This window comes from Choristoneura fumiferana, chromosome 2 (assembly GCF_025370935.1).
Source record: "Choristoneura fumiferana chromosome 2, NRCan_CFum_1, whole genome shotgun sequence".
Taxonomy (NCBI): Eukaryota; Metazoa; Arthropoda; class Insecta; order Lepidoptera; family Tortricidae; genus Choristoneura; species Choristoneura fumiferana.
This window is the reverse complement of record NC_133473.1, coordinates 11,530,769-11,547,105: the sequence shown is the minus strand read 5'-3', so window position 1 is coordinate 11,547,105 and position 16,337 is coordinate 11,530,769. Positions and strand designations below refer to the sequence as shown.

General features: G+C 37.3%; 2 protein-coding genes across 2 annotated transcripts; both read left to right on the top strand.

Annotated features, from left to right (window-relative positions):
• Positions 1-4,560: 4,560 nt before the first annotated feature.
• LOC141443397 (muscle-specific protein 20-like) lies at positions 4,561-6,612 on the top strand. The gene is made up of 4 exons (XM_074108650.1): positions 4,561-4,670; positions 5,017-5,228; positions 5,514-5,634; positions 6,125-6,612. Exons 1-4 carry the CDS (start codon positions 4,641-4,643, stop codon positions 6,314-6,316), a joined length of 555 nt encoding a protein of 184 aa, XP_073964751.1. The 5' UTR covers positions 4,561-4,640; the 3' UTR covers positions 6,317-6,612.
• A 2,157-nt stretch (positions 6,613-8,769) lies between these two features.
• Positions 8,770-14,346, top strand: LOC141445381 (uncharacterized). The gene is made up of 2 exons (XM_074111224.1): positions 8,770-8,784; positions 9,980-14,346. The coding sequence occupies exons 1-2, from the start codon at positions 8,770-8,772 to the stop codon at positions 11,012-11,014; spliced, it is 1,050 nt and encodes a 349-aa protein (XP_073967325.1). The 3' UTR covers positions 11,015-14,346.
• Positions 14,347-16,337: the final 1,991 nt, after the last annotated feature.

Genomic DNA, 16,337 nt, shown 5'->3' with positions numbered 1-16,337 from the left:
AACTTTATATATTTTGATGCATTATATTTTATAATTTTCGGTATTTCAACTGTATGTATTTCAACCGATATGTATTTTAAACTTATACATTATAATACGTACCCAATATGCACATTTCTACCTACCGTTTTACCCTGAGTTTATCTCTCCAATTTCAACAAAATTTGGGAGGTAGACTCAGTCTATGATTCCGAGCTGTAAATACGTGCATGGTCTCCAGAATATGTGTCTCCAAATATTGTATGGATGTGTCCGTTTTGTTACGAATTTTTTCTTAATAATTTTCGTTAACACATCCAAATAATATTTTGGGGACACATGTGGAGAATCATAGACTGAGTCTACCTCCCATAAATTTTGTTGATAGATAGAACGGGAAACTTAGTGAACAGGTTTTTCAGTTGATATTTTATCTGCAGTTTGAAAGAAATTTTCGAAAATCCCATGGTATCGGATAATGTGGTACATTTAAGTTTGTACGAGAAAATCTCATTTGGTACCCTCGAACTAACTGTATCGCGTGCTGTGAAACCTTGTTATAGAAAAAGTCATAGGGACATTGCATTGCTTGAATTTATTATGACACTTACGTCCACTTGCAAGCTTTTTAATCTAGGTGTAAGTGGTCTTAAGTCCTGTCATACCCATACAAGAACTGTTAGTTTAAGCCTTAAATCGAGATTTAAAAAGGCTACAACACTCCTTACTAACTTGCAGGAAAAATAAATCTAGATTTAGTAGTTAATCCAGGCTTAAGCTTGACAGTTCCATACAATTTGACACTAATAAACTGCTTAGCTTCGAGACTGCAAGTGGGCCTAAGAGTGCGAAATGACAAGTTGCAAATAGGTAGTACCCGAGACTCAAATGGTTCGACTAAAGGTTTCACTGTAGGTACTATGGAGTATTGTGTAAATATCAAAATCTACGCAGATCTCGATTTAAGGCTTAAACTGACAGTTCTTGAATGAATCTGACAGGACTTAAAACTAATTAAACCTAGAATAAAAAGCCTGCAAGTGGACGTAAAAGTTTAACTAAAAGTTAACACGACATTCATTGCCTATTACTTAGCTCGGCGGTACGAAGTTCGCTGGGACAGCTAGTATAAATACATATATTTCGGGGATCTCGGAAACGGCTCCAACGATTTCGATGTGGTACATACGGGTTTTCGGGGATGAAAAATCGATCTAGGCTAGGTCTTATCTCGGGGAAAACGCTTGTTATCGAGTTTTGGCCCGAGCGAAGCTCTGTCGCCCAGGTGCTTTTAATTTATGGTTCTTGCAAAAGGAAACACCCAGTAAAATCATTAAATTTAAGTACCTAAATAATAAAGCTTTTGGTCAGTTTACCTACACTTCACTACACATGAGTCTTGAAACAAGCAAAATCAGAGCAGAAGTAGGTCCATAAGTGTCTAAAATTAGCGCATGACAGGATGCAATTCGTAAATACAAGCTAATCAAGGCGTCGTTGCGTTATACATATTTTATACCTACCTTAGTGCGGTTTTAGTCCATTGGAATCATTGCAACTTTTTTTACGAAGTGTTTGAAAATGTTTGGTCATAATCATGACCATGAATCATACATTATTTACTTAAAAGCTGTGACTAATAGACTCAGGGTAACGTCATGTAAAATATTCAAGGCGGTTATATATTTTTAATTTTCCCGTAAGTGTGAAATCTGCGCGTAGGCCGGCGACAATGACAAATCATCGCCATCGAGATGTGGTGGGCGGAGCTTCAGCACGCGCCGTTTGCGCAGACACCGATTACCGTATAAGTAATGTAGGAGCACTAACGAACAATGCTTAAAATTAGAACAATTTGATTTATTAATGAATGATTTGTTACTGGCTGATTTTATTATAGTGTCTCGTGTATGCTAAAATAAAATGAATAATGCGATGGAAATTGAGTCCAATAAGTATGACTAATGAATTAATGATCTGCTTAAAGCTCGCCAGCTTGTGGGTTTTGCTATAATCACGGGATGCTGTTGTTTTCGTCACTTTCAACAAGCGTGATAGGTAGAAAGAAATAATACAGCGCCGGCCCAAGGGAGCAAGGGAAGCGGTCGCTCTGGGCGCCAGAGAGTAAGTAATAGGGCGCCAGTTTCCAGAACAAAATCAAATTTTGATGGGGCCTTTTGAGTGGCACGGTAGCGTTTCAGACAATCTCGCCTTTTATTTGTCCACTTCTAAAAAACATCTTTTTCTTATTGCAAACTACAATAGAATTTAATTGACAAATATCGACACCTGAATATAATTTCTATATACATTCCAGTAGGTACCTACACCACCTCGACAGTTTGAGTATACTTAGTTCAGTTTATTGGCGTGAATATCTACAGCGTTTACCTCGAGTGATCGCGCTGAAGGTTTGACCAATTGGGCGCCGGGTCCACGGTCGCGCTGCCTACTGACAGACTAATGAGAAGCATTGAAAAGCGATCCGAGGGAAAAGTATTTGGTACGGTCAAGGGCATAAATATATGTACGTTCCTAGAGCTTCAAATATATATGTACCTACTATATATTAGCCTAATATATCTGTGCGGCTATTTGATCAGAAATATATGCACATTTAACGAGTCATTAAATTGTGTACAAATTCGCTCATTTACATATTAAAACCACAAACTGAGACATGGACGCACAGAAAAACCAGAAAAGATACCAGCGCTGGGAATCGAACCCAGGTCCTCAGCAATCCGTGCTGCGTGCTATAACCCCTACACCACTGCTGGACAGGAATCTAGACACCAATTTTTCCTATGCACATACATATCTCAGGTTGCTTATTTCTACTATGCTACTTAAGCAGCAGCACTAGCGACATCTATGTTACGTCGACAGACGTCACATTCTTTCGGAACTAATCGCTCACCCAGACAAGAGATGTCGCTACTAAGCAATAAAATTATGATTGGTTTTTTGGAGTCTTTTTGTATTTTTTATTTCCACTCCAAATTTGTTACTTTTACGGGTATCCTGTAAAACCATATCGAAAACACAAACTGAGATATGGATGACCAGAAAAACCAGAAAAAGAGACCAGCGATGGGAATCGAACACACAAACAAGAGACTCACCCAGACAAGAGAACATAGATGAGCCACGAGCATGTTGAGCGGAACATAGATGTCGCTAGTGCTGCTGCTTAAGCAGCGTAGTAGATAAAAAGCAACCTGAGATATGTATGCATAGGAAAAATTCGTGTCTAGATTCCTGTCCAGCAGTGGTGTAGGGGCACGGAGCACGGATTGCTGAGGACCTGGGTTCGATTCCCAGTGCTGGTCTCTTTTTCTGTTTTATTGTGCATCCATGTCTCAGTTTGTGTTTTCGATATAGTAACTACATATATATTTGAAGCTCTGGGAACGTAGATATATTTATGCCCTTGACTGTACCTAGTACAGAAAAGTGACATGTAATAGTACATTACTGTAGAGGCCGGCAACCCCACGTTCCGGCCGAGGCTTGTATAGTGCTTTTCTCAAACATGACATGAAATAAAAAAAATAAAAGAAGTGAAGCTGGCGGTACGCTAGTCTCGTCGCCGTGTTGTGTGGCTGCTGGCGCGGCGGCTGCAGGAGGTGGTGCTGGCGGCTGGCGCGCGCCGTGCTGCAGCAAGCGTTGAAACACAAAAAGTTGGAAAACCCCCGACTTTGTCACTTCAAAGTTCAATATCTCAAAAACGGCTGAACCGATTTTGATAAAACATGTCTAAGAACCATCGCTAGAAAGCCTGCTATCAAATAAATAAAACCGCATTCAAATTGGTCCACCCGTTTAAGAGCTACGGTGCCACAGACAGACAGACAGACACACACACACACAGACATACAGACACACACAGCGGTGAAACTTATAACACCCCTCTTTTTGCGTCGGGGGTTAAAAAGACGGTCACATTGCCGGCCGAGGGCGGGAAATTTGTATGAAATCTCTTTGCAGGCCGCTACAGTGACCGCGCGCAGGCAGGCCAGCCGCAGCGCCTACAACGCGATACTTCCCGGCCTATTACTTGTAATACAACTTCAATATTTCATGTCATGATTGAGAAAAATAATAAATTCGACAAACTAAAAAGTTTCAGTCGATTAATTTTGTGTTCCGTAATGGCAATGCGTTATGCGTAAAGGTTCATCTACAGCTGAATATTTCAGTCCTTCTTGCACAGCTGCTTTCAGTTAATATTTATTTGTGTTATTGAATTCCTTCGTATTTTTAGTGTGGGTGTAAATTATGCTTTCAGGTTAATCGGCCAAATGGAATGCATTTAAAGGCCAATTGTAATTTTAGATAAAGTTCAGTAAACAAAGAGGTAGAAATAAAACTGCAGACTTAATACCGTCCGAGTTAAATAAACTGTGTAAATGTAATAAAGTTAAATAAGACGTTACGGTTATACACGTTGTGTGATTGTGATACTTCCATGATACTTCCATAAGGTTGTTGAGTCAGAAGTTATTTCGTTCGATCGGGTTGCGCGTGAGTGTTCCAGAAGGAACGTAGCCTGCGCGCGCACTATAAATACGTGGACTCGGCTTTCAGGAGTTCAGTTTAGCAGTGATCGCCAACGGCTCGCTACCTTCTCGCAGCACACACACATACACCCACACAACATGTCTCTGGAACGCCAAGTCCGCGCTAAGGTCAGCATCTCTTTGTTTGTTCTAATCCCCTGATAAATATATACACCAAGTATTTTAAAATGTCATCAAAAGCACGTCGACAGCCTGTTTTTGTAGAGTCAGTGTAGATTGAAATAGTCACACTTTGGTTGGCCACTAGCACCATATTTGGTATTCGTTGAAAAAATACCCATTACTGTCATTATATTTACTTAAAACCACAAATAATTGTTTGTACCACCACATTGTTGTTAATTTTTGATAGTCTTTTTATTAGAGCTGTCTAGGCAGTTTATCATTCTACCATCCTCGAAGACACTAGACACAACACGGGACATTGACATTTATTATTAATTTGTTCCACCAGCTCGCCTCCAAGCGTGACCCCGAACGTGAGAAGGAATGTCAAGGCTGGGTTGAGACTGTCCTGGGCGCGAAGTTCCCCCCTAGTGAGGCTTTTGAGGATGTCCTTAAGGACGGCACCGTCCTCTGCCAGCTCATCAACAAGCTGAAGCCCGGCTCCGTGAACAAAATCAACACCTCCGGCGGACAGTTCAAAATGATGGAGAACATCACCAAGTAAGTAAAGAAACTTTTACCTTTCAGGTACAAAATATGACCCCCATGCTCGTTCACCTCCCTCTTTTAATATAAAAAAATAATACATTTAACTCCCAAGTCTTTGCTTACCCATTTTGGGAAGTTATATGGTGTAAATTAGTTTACAGTTTCGTTTTTTTTTTAGAAGATAGAACGCTTTTCCACGTTTATTGTAACTCCTGACGAACGTCCTGACTGACGAAAATAAATCTACATTATGGCGATATATTATTTTATCACGTCTAAAATGTTTGTTTATTACAGCTTCCAGGCGGCCATCCGAGCGTACGGCGTCGCTGACATTGACGTGTTCCAGACCGTCGACCTTTGGGAGAAGAAGGACATCGCACAGGTTGTCAGCACCCTGTACGCCCTTGGCCGCGAGGTGAGCACCGAAAGTCTTCAGCGATAGCCACTGATAGCCAAGACTGAGTCTCGACCATCAGTCCCCCTGCAGTTATATTTAAACCTCCCAAAACCGACATCATTAACTCTTATATTTTATTTGGTAACGATTACGCACTCAGTTTACGACCTCGTAAGCAATCTTTATTACTTGGGCTTCCATAATTTTGTAAACAAGTACGCACGGAAATAGAATCCAGTATCGCACTGGAAGAAACTACTCGTTTATCCACTGTTTACCCTACGATACGGTTAAGTCCGTGCGCTTGGGCCAGTGCCAATTTAGAGATTTACGAGTTTCGTGAAACATTACCTCAGTTTTCATAAATACCCAAGGCCACGTGGTTGTGTGGAGGCCGAGTGGGGATTGTTTCAGTATTGCGAAACTAATTCGAAGTCTTGGCCTCATTATGAGTTAATGTTAGTATATATTATGCAAGCTAATAAAATGTATGTCTTTGTTTTAACAGACTTACAGGCACCCCGAGTGGTCTGGTCCTTACCTCGGCCCCAAGCCTTCTGAAGAGTGCAAGCGTGACTTCTCCGAAGAGGTGCTGAAGGCTGGGCAGACCATCGTCGGCCTGCAGGCGGGCTCCAACAAGGGCGCCACACAAGCCGGCCAAAACATGGGCGCCGGCCGCAAGATCCTGCTCGGCAAGTGAGCTCAGACCCCCCTCGGACCAAGTGATATTATTTATAAGTCAATTTCGTACAAAGATAAGTGTATTCTAGGACGCTATCGTGAGTGTTAAAACCCTTTAAATTCTAGTGTAGCTTGTAGAAGGTGATATAATATAATTTATCATGCACCTATGTTCTTTTTTGAACACAATATTTTTGTATTCACTACACGCCAAAGTGGTTAACATAAGTACCTAAGTACCTTTGTATTATTAGTTATTTATTTCCATTTTAATATTTATATTTATTTTGTAATAAAAACCAAGAACACTGAAAATGAACCTCTTTATTAAAAACAAACATAATAAAACATAATTAAACTATAGGTAGAAAATTTGGCCTAAATCGCCGTCAAATGTATTTATATATCTTCAAAACCAAGGAGCGAATTGTTTGCAATTCAATTCATCTAAGTATATTTAAACGCACCTTCCGATAGACAATTGGTATTTTTGATTAGGTAGATAACTAAACGAAACTATAAGGGTTCCGTTTTTGCCATTTTGGCTCGGGAACCCTAAAAACTAATGTCGGGACCTATTAATAAAATTGGTTCACAGGTAAAAAATAATGCTGAACATACAGAACCACTTTTTGCTCGTTTGTCATCCGGTCGAATAGAAAAAATACAGACAAAGTACCTACAGTACCTACTACTTAAACGAACAGCGGTTGGCCTCAAGACGGTCTAGAACGCAATTTTAGTAGTACCAGTGACCAGGTGCTGTTTTTTAGACGAAATGATACTAGCACATTATACTTACTCGACTACTCGCGCGAAGCCGAGGCGGGTAGCCAGTACACGTATAAAGAAAGATACTATTGCAGTTGCCTGCAGTGCCGGTTTTAGCACTTCCAGCGCCCTGGGCGAGATTTTCACGGTGCCCCCAACTTTTGGAAATTTTCTACAAAGTAGGTATAGGCTCCGCCCAGGGCGCCGGACTTAAAGGCGCCCCTTTAAGTCGCCCCACCGCGCCCTACTCTAAAGCCACTACTGGTTAGGTGCCTGTCTGGGCATTTTGTGTTCTAGTTAGAGTCGTTATACTATTTATTTAAGAAATATACTAACTAGTCATTTTTCGTTTTAGTCAATATAAGAATTAGGCATTTTACATACAGTAGAGCGTCGATTATCCGAACTAATTGGGGGACGTGGGTGTTCGGAAAACCGGTATTTTCGTATAATCGAACTACCTATATGTATATTGTGTATTTGATTCAGCCATCCATATTTACGTACAGGTAAATGAAAACCATATTAGTTTATCGACTAGCGGTTACTTGGAATGGCAGTGACATACGAGTACAATGATCGTTTTTTGTCTCACTAGATGGCGCACTGTTGCGTGAGGTTTTTAAGTATGGCTTTCAGTCTGTTATTACGGGCGTGAAAACAAAGTTTAGATTAAAATTATTTAATACACCTTAAAACCGTACCATAAAAATATCGAGCATGCCACAGTGTTGCATAGTCCCCGTTTTATTCGGGAAAAAGGGAGGACAAAGGTTTTCGAAAGACAAAACTGTCTCAAAACACAGACATTCATTGCCCCGGAACGCATATTTGCCATAATTAATTTCAAATATTACAAAATATTCGCAAAATTAATCTAATTAGAAATAAACCCGCGTAGCTCACTCAAAAACAATGAGATTTGACATTTCGGAGACCTCACGCTACACTAGCGCCTCTAGTGGCGAATTCATTCGCGATAGCCCTCATTCTAACCTAACCTTACCTAACCTAAGTATTTACTATGCAGGTCAATTTATCTAAATTGATTGATATTAATTCGAGATTCAAAATCAAGATACCGATTATTAAAACCACGAAGTTTATTTTGCCGAATGTCATATTTCCGATTTAGCGATGACATTTCGGAAAATTGATAATCGGAATACCTACTTACTGTACTTCAGGCCAACAACATTTCGTGCTTCATTCTTCGGAGTTTTAAAAATCGGATATTAAAAAAAAATCGATATTTTGAAATTCGGAAAAATAAATTTCGTGTTTTTAAGTAATCGGAATGATATGTCTTAGGAATTGTGAAAATCGGAATTAGCAAATTCGGAATAAAATATTTCGGAGTATTTAGGTGTTCCCATCTGTATTACAATAATTATGATGAGTTCTATTTAGAGGTTAGATTAAAATTATTATTCAATACAGTTTATTTTGAGTTAATACCGGTATTGAATGTCATCTGCGCATTGTAAGTTCGTTCGCAACCACACGCAAGACAGATTGACACGTTTTTATTTGTACCTACTAACTATAAGGGATAAGTTCACCTTTGTACATTTTATTGTCCTGTTTTCTGTTAATGAACTAAAAATTCTTTGCTCACCCCGCGACCCTATGATAGCTAAGTTTATGCAAAATATGCGTGTTCATGCAGTTCCTCCACCTCCACATGTAACGTCGTGTAGCATGGTGTACGGTTGTGTTCGCGTCAGTGTAGTGTGGTGGTGGCGATACATGGGTTTGTGTGATTTGTGTGTGTTCTTACAGTGTGGAGGTGCAGAAACTGCATGAACACGCATATTTTGCATAAACTTAGCTATCAATAAAGGTCGCGGGTGAGCAAAGAAATTCTTTTAGTTCATTGATATGGACCTCCGCAAAGTAACGCCTGATTCAATAAATAGTTTTCTGTTAATTTCATGTATTTTTATGTAAGTACCTACAATAAAGAGTTTTACAATACAATACTATTTCGACTTAGATCCTATAATCGGTATTCCCTTGACTTGTCTATTTTTTTGTCTAATTTCAGTTTGTCTAACAACTTTTACAGTTTTTTTTGCCTAAAGTGTATAAATTAATTTTACATAATTATTATTTTGTCGAATTTAATTTTTCCTAAATGATCATTTTCATAACTCATGTTTTGTAGAATATTATTTTATTAAAAACTTAAGTACTTTGTCGATTCTTATTTCAAGTAAATTATACTCCATTCATTTTAACATAGGAAACTTAACGGTAAAATTTGCACACGTTTTCAAATGAAACAATGAAACTATTTAAAATTGTGTTAACTTCTATGATAAAAACATAATAAATACCACGAATAAATGTACATGTTGGTATTTTTAGTCCATTTGTGTTCGAAATACCGAGAAAAGTGTGTTACAATTTAACCGTTAATTCAAACCACGACCACAGCAGCGCGCGAGCCGAACGTGCCGCAGTAGCGGCCGGCGAAGCGCCAGAACCGAACTTTAGACGTATAATGTTAGACGACAAATAATTATTTCAATGAAACATTATACGAAGTAAGATTATATGAACAAAAATTATATGTAATAAGGATTATACAAAACGACTCACTCAAATAAAACTTAGCCAGTGAATAAATATGCTAAATAATATTAGTTTAACTAAAATTATGCAAACCGAAATTAGGCAAAAAGTTGTTAAGCAAACAAGGTACAACGAAAAAGGCGGGAACCTTTGAGAGGGAAAGGCGCGAATTTCTAAAAGAAATATTTATAATTATTAATAATTCTGTATATATTGTATATTTTTAGGTGTAAATATCTGTACATACTTACGGATAAGTGTGTAAATATTACATAAGCTATAATGGGACGGGAGAAATCTAAAAAACGAAAAAAAAAGAAGGTGCTGAAGACAGAGGGTCTCCGCCGAGGACTCCGATTATGAAAACGATGCAGATAAGTACAGGCCGTACAAGGTAACAAATTATTCTCGTAAATATCCAGAAAATTCACAGAGGCGAGACTTCGTTGTGTTCCTCACACACCAATGCGCCGACAAGCCGTTTTCGGATGGCGATAAAGTAAACTTGTCCCAGGCCATAAGAAAATACGCCATATCGGGAGTGCTACATCTGAGGCCTATGAATAAATATAAAGTGGCTATAACATTCGATTTGTCAAACAATGCCAACACGTTTTTAGGTCACAATAAATTCCTAGACGAATTGGGGCTTAACGCCTCAATCCCCGCAGCAGACACAGAAGTTACTGGAGTTGTAAAATCTGTCCCAGTTGGTTTATCGAATAAAAATATATTCGCAATGATCGGCAGCTCACGAAACGTCATCCAGGTGCGGCGATTCATGCGCAGGGTGAGGGCAGATGGGGGCGAGGTCGCGTATATTCCCACGCAGACTGTCGCAGTAACGTTTGCCTCTACCCAGCTGCCTGAGTACGTGTACCTGGACTCATGGAGACACGAGGTGACGCAATATGTCCCTCCAGTTAAGCAATGCTTAAAGTGCCAACAGTTTGGACATATTGCTAAATTTTGCAAAAATAATGAGGTTTGTTCTATCTGTTCCGAAAATCACAATTATAAGGCCTGTGGCGCCGACAAACAAAATCCAGTTTGCGCCAACTGCAAGGGTAAACATATTGCAATTTCCGCGTCTTGTCCTATTAAAAAAAACAAAATAGAAGAAAACAAAATCAAATCCCGAACTGCAGCCTATGCCGATCTATTTAATGAAAAGTCTTTCCCCCAACTAGCTGCTAGGACAGCTGAAACCTACTTAGAGAATATGCTTAAATCTCAATCATTTTTAAATATGATCACGCAAGTGATCATAAAGCTAGTAGCTAATAAAAACGAATCGCCTATAAATACAGAAACAATACGTGCAGCGTTCCAAGGTACGATAAGAGGGAACGCTCAATCTAAAGCATAATGAACGCCCTCAAAATCGTACATTGGAACGCTCAGAGTATACTCCACAATAGGCACGAATTTACAAACTTTTTATATCAAGAATATATAGATATTGCGATCATTTGCGAAACCTGGTTAAAGCCTCATCTGAGGCTAAAGGTCCCTGGGTTTAACATAGAGCGCAATGATTGTGGTAACAAACATAATGGTGTATGTATTCTGATACATAATAGTATTGCATATAACAAAATTAACACATTTTTTGATGACTCTCTTCAAAATATTTGTATACAAATATCTGTTAATAGTAAACAAATTAGTATAGTAAGCTTTTATAGCCCTACAAATTGCAACCCAGTTTTTGAAAAAACAAAATTTGAAAATTTCATTAAATCTATACCCGAACCCATGATAATCGCAGGAGACTTTAATGCTCATCACACGTCTTGGGGTTGTTGTTCTACTTCATCACGTGGTCGTACTGTGTTAGATGTTGTTGATGATAATTTTCTGGTACTTTTAAATGATGGTACACCCACTACTGTGGGCTCTATGACTTGGCGTCCTAATGCGTTGGATCTAGCCATAGTTTCTCCATCGTTGGCTCCTCTTTGTACTTGGTCAGTCCACGACGATCCTCTGGGTAGTTATCATCTACCTGGAATAATCAATTTGGTTCTAAATAACAATGTAAATAATTTTGTAAATAATAACGTAAATGGAGTACATTTGCCCACTCACCCCAATTTTAAAATGGTGAATTGGCAAATGTATGCCGAGAAGGTGGAGTGTAAGTTAAATAACTTTCAGTTCGACTCTTACACGCCTCTTGAGGCCTACAATTTGTTCACGAATATCCTAATGTGTGCTGTCACAGAGTCCATACCGAATCATAAAGGTCCCAGTCCCATGACAAATAGTCCTAATCGTTTTTGTACTGTTAGAAAATCTAAGAAAAAATCTAATCTTCCATGGTGGAATGATAAATGTTCCACAGCTGTTCAAAACTCCAAACAGGCGTACATCAATTTTAAACAAAATTTTACTTTAGAAAATTACCTAGAATTTAAGAAACTCCAAGCTAAGAAAAAACTTGTTATTAAAACAGAAAGACAAAATTCTTGGGCTGATCTTTGCACTTCTTTTAATCGGTTTACTCCATTGTCAGTAATTTGGCGCTTCATGCGCAAATTCAATAAAACTTATGTTCCTCGACACTCTAATAGTAATCATGAATGGATTCTAGATTTCTTGCAAAAATATACTCCTGATAGTGTGGAAAATGTAAGTAGTTTGTCTCTTGAATCCCCTTCCAGCCCGCACAATGATTATATCATAAACTTATTTACCCTTGAAGAATTGAAATCTGCAATATATTCACGCAGGGATACTTCGTTTGGTTTAGATGGAATTCCATATATGATGTTCAAGAAACTGCCAGAGAGTTGTCTGATTATTTTACTAAATATTTACAATGCACTTTGGACAAAAAACGACATACCACCTGAATGGACAACTGATTGCATCATTCCTATATTAAAATCTGACAAACCTAGGTTTAATCCAGACTCTTATCGTCCTATAACATTGACATCATGCGCAGGAAAAGTCTTTGAACAATTACTTAAGCAGCGTCTTGAATATTATGTAGAACATAATGGATTGCTTCCAAACAATCAGTATGGTTTTCGTAGAGGTCGTTCAGCACGTGAAAGCATATCTTTGTTTCATTTAGATATACTGAAAAGCATCAAAAATAACAACAAACTTATTTCAGTGTTTTTTGATATTACTGGTGCTTTTAACAATGTAAATATTGATATTTTATGTACAGAACTGTTAAATATATGTATTCCACTTAAAGTTGTACAGTGGATTCAAAAATTTCTATCTTGTAGAAAAGTGTTTGTGAAGTATGATGGTGAATTGTTTGGTCCTCGACTATCTTCCATAGGAGTTTGTCAGGGTGGAATTTTATCCCCTCTGATCTTCATTCTGTATATACGTCGCTTAAATTTGGTAATGGGTCCTAATATCAAAAATTTACAATTTGCCGATGACCTTGTTGTATATTTATCTGGAAATAATTCTAACACAATAATAAATAACTTAAACTTAGCATTAACAAAACTCCATAATTACCTCTCTTATTTAAATCTCGCAGTTAATCCATCTAAGTCTAAAGTTGTCGTTTTTGGTCTAAAATCTAAAGCTACTTTGCCCTCTTTATTGTATAATAATACACCTCTGCCAATAGTCACAGATACCAAGTTTTTGGGTGTCATATTTTGTCACAATTTATCCTGGAAAAAATATGCTGAGCATTTAGAAGTCAAAGCCAATAAAGCTTTTAATATCCTTAAGTCATTGCGTGGTACAAAATGGGGGGCTGACCCCAAAATATTACTTATGCTTTATAAATCTTTAGTTCGCAGTCATTTTGAATATGGGTTTATGTGTTTTGCTTCAGACCATAAAATTATAGAGAGTTTAGAAAAAATTCAAAATAAGTGCATGCGCGTTGTGACTGGAGCATTTAAAACCACTCCTATTGTTTCATTACAAGTAGAGTGTAATCTCCCTCCAGTAACAATAAGACTTGCATATTTGAAGGAAAGATTTATTGTAAAACTACATGCTGAATATGACAACCACCTTTTAAAAGAACTCTTGAATATTAATCTATTGCCTTTCCAAAAATCTTTTTATGTTTTGCAGGGCCTATCTGAATTTAGCAGTTTTTTAAATCAAATTAGTATACATAAAAGCAATAACCACTTACCTTGTTTCGATGGGCCTTATGAAAGTAAATTTAGTCCTATAAATGTTGTGATTGATAATGGTCTCTCCAGAAAGGAACAAGTATATGAGAAATTAGCTTCATGGAATGGTTTTAAATTCATTTATACAGATGGATCTAAGAATGAGTCTAGTGTATCTTCAGCTATATACAACTCCGAAAACAAAATGGGTCTTGGTTTCAAAATAGACAAACATGCTAGTATTTTCACAGCTGAGGCATTCGCTATTCTTTGTGCACTGAAGCACATATCAAGGCAAAAAGAGGCATGTAAATGGGTAATTGTCAGTGATAGTATGAGTGTATTAAAAGCTATAAAAAATAATAAAGTAAAATCTAATACAAATTATTTAATTTTCCTAATTAAAGATCTTTGGTCTGAGCTTCACTTAAAAAACAAATTTGTTATCGAATTCATGTGGACTCCTTCACATATAGGCGTATCTGGTAACGAAAATGTAGATTTCTTGGCTCAGTCAATTGCAAACTCTCCTCCATCTATTGATGTTAGTTTTGATGTCCTACTCCCATATACTGATGCTATTCCAATACTGAAACAAAGAATGTATGTTCAGTGGAAAAAACAATGGGATCATGTTGTGCAAGTAGAAAACAAGGGTTCTTGGTATGCTGCCTTAAATGTAAACTTACAATCTGTATCTTGGTTACGTAAAGGTAATATCTATCGTAATATAAGCTTTTACAGCACAATCTGTCGTCTTAGGTTAGGTCATTTTCGCCTCAACCATCATTTGCATCGTATGAAAATTATAAGTGATCCTCGTTGTGAATTGTGTCAGTCAAATGAGGATCAAACCATAGATCATATAGTCTATCATTGTTCGTCTTTCGGCATTCAGCGCCTTGTGCTGATGGACGAATTAATCCGCATTTACGGAGAACCACATCTGGTCCCGCTCTCTGTTCAAGAGCTGTTAAAGAATCATTCTACATATGAACCACTGTACAACTTCATTGTATCAACAGTAAAAGAAATATAATTTGTTTCATTAATGTACAAAGTTATAATATTGCTTCATTCTTTGTATATTCCTAATTTTCTATCGTTTCAGTGAGTGTAGGTTAGTTTAAGTAATTGGTAAATCAACTGACAGGCGTCAAATCAGAGCTGTCAGACTATTTCCTTACAGGGATTTTTAAAGGATCATCTATGTAGGTTACATAGAAGTTTTAAATAATTATCTTGTATTTTCTGGATTGAATATTTATACACCGGACTTGACTATAACTGAAGAAGTTTTATTGGATGTGACAACATAGAAAGCAAACACTGAAGAAGTTTAACTGGATAAGACAATATAGAAAGAATACTAAAGAAGTTTAATTGGATATGACAACATTGAAAGAAATACTGAAGAAGTTTTATTGGATATGACAACGTTGGGAAAGAAAAATATTGAAGAAATTTTATTAAATTGACATGGAAATAATATATAGAAGTTGAAATAAATTATAAGTATTAACTGATGACGAGGCGATATGGTCCCTGACTTTAGCCTGTCCGAACGGACGAATTAAAAAAAAAAAAAAAAAAAACAAACAAAACTTCTGAAATTAAAGTGGTATTGTTTAATTTTTGGGACTGGGCAGGAAATAAATCAGAACGTAATAATGTCAACATACGACAAAACTACAAATTAAAACTTCCAATTCTAGATTTTCATGACTTATTTGTAACTTGGTTAATTTACGGTTTTTGTAATTAAAAAAAGAATGTTTTAGACTTGACGAAAGACGTACTTCAATTAATTGGTTTGGTTCTGCTGTTGTCGGTGGCCATTGCTGGTACTGTATACTAATTTATTATTAGAAAGCCTAAATTTGTCTTTATTTTCAAAACAATGTCACGGACCATTATTAGGAAAACTTTTTGATTCATATTCCCGATACAAGTGTGATGTTAATCTAAAAGTTTAAAACGTTTCGTTTTCAAGCAGACGCCCTTCCCCAAGGTTTCATTCATACCATCATACATTAGTTTAATTTGACGAGTTCATTGTTGGCCTTGCACTCTGTTGCACAATCTTTAAGTGCGTGTATGTAAGTTAACATTTGGCACTGTTACATAATTAATAATTACTTGATATTTTTTTCCATGTTTTTTTTTTTCATTCTCATCTTAATCATGGCGAAGTTTTTTCGAGCTAAGATAATTATTATATACCAGCTTTTGGCCTGCGGCTCCGCCCGCGTGAATTCGGTTTATTCGCGCGCTGTTCCCTCGGGAACTGTGCAATTTTCCGGGATAAAAAGTAGCCTATGTCACTGGCCCATAAACCAACTCTATGCCTAAAATCACGTCGATCGAGCTCCGTTTCAACGTGGAAAGACGGACAAACATACATACAAACACACACAATTTCGCATTTATAATATTAGTATGGATGGATAACTAGCTATTAAAACTTTTTGAACATACAAAAAATAGGATTATGCTCTTAATTTTTTTTTAAACTGGGCTTAAGGAATAGTTTCTACTAAACATTATTTTCATAGCATCTTAATTTAAAACCGGCCAACA

Excerpts from the sequence above, each read along its gene's own strand:
- LOC141443397 (XM_074108650.1), top strand. The coding sequence starts at position 4,641 with ATGTCTCTGGAACGCCAAGTCCGCGCTAAG. Across the intron at positions 4,671-5,016 it reads AACGCCAAGTCCGCGCTAAG|CTCGCCTCCAAGCGTGACCC; the intron begins GTCAGCATCTCT and ends TTGTTCCACCAG. Across the intron at positions 5,635-6,124 it reads TGTACGCCCTTGGCCGCGAG|ACTTACAGGCACCCCGAGTG; the intron begins GTGAGCACCGAA and ends TTGTTTTAACAG.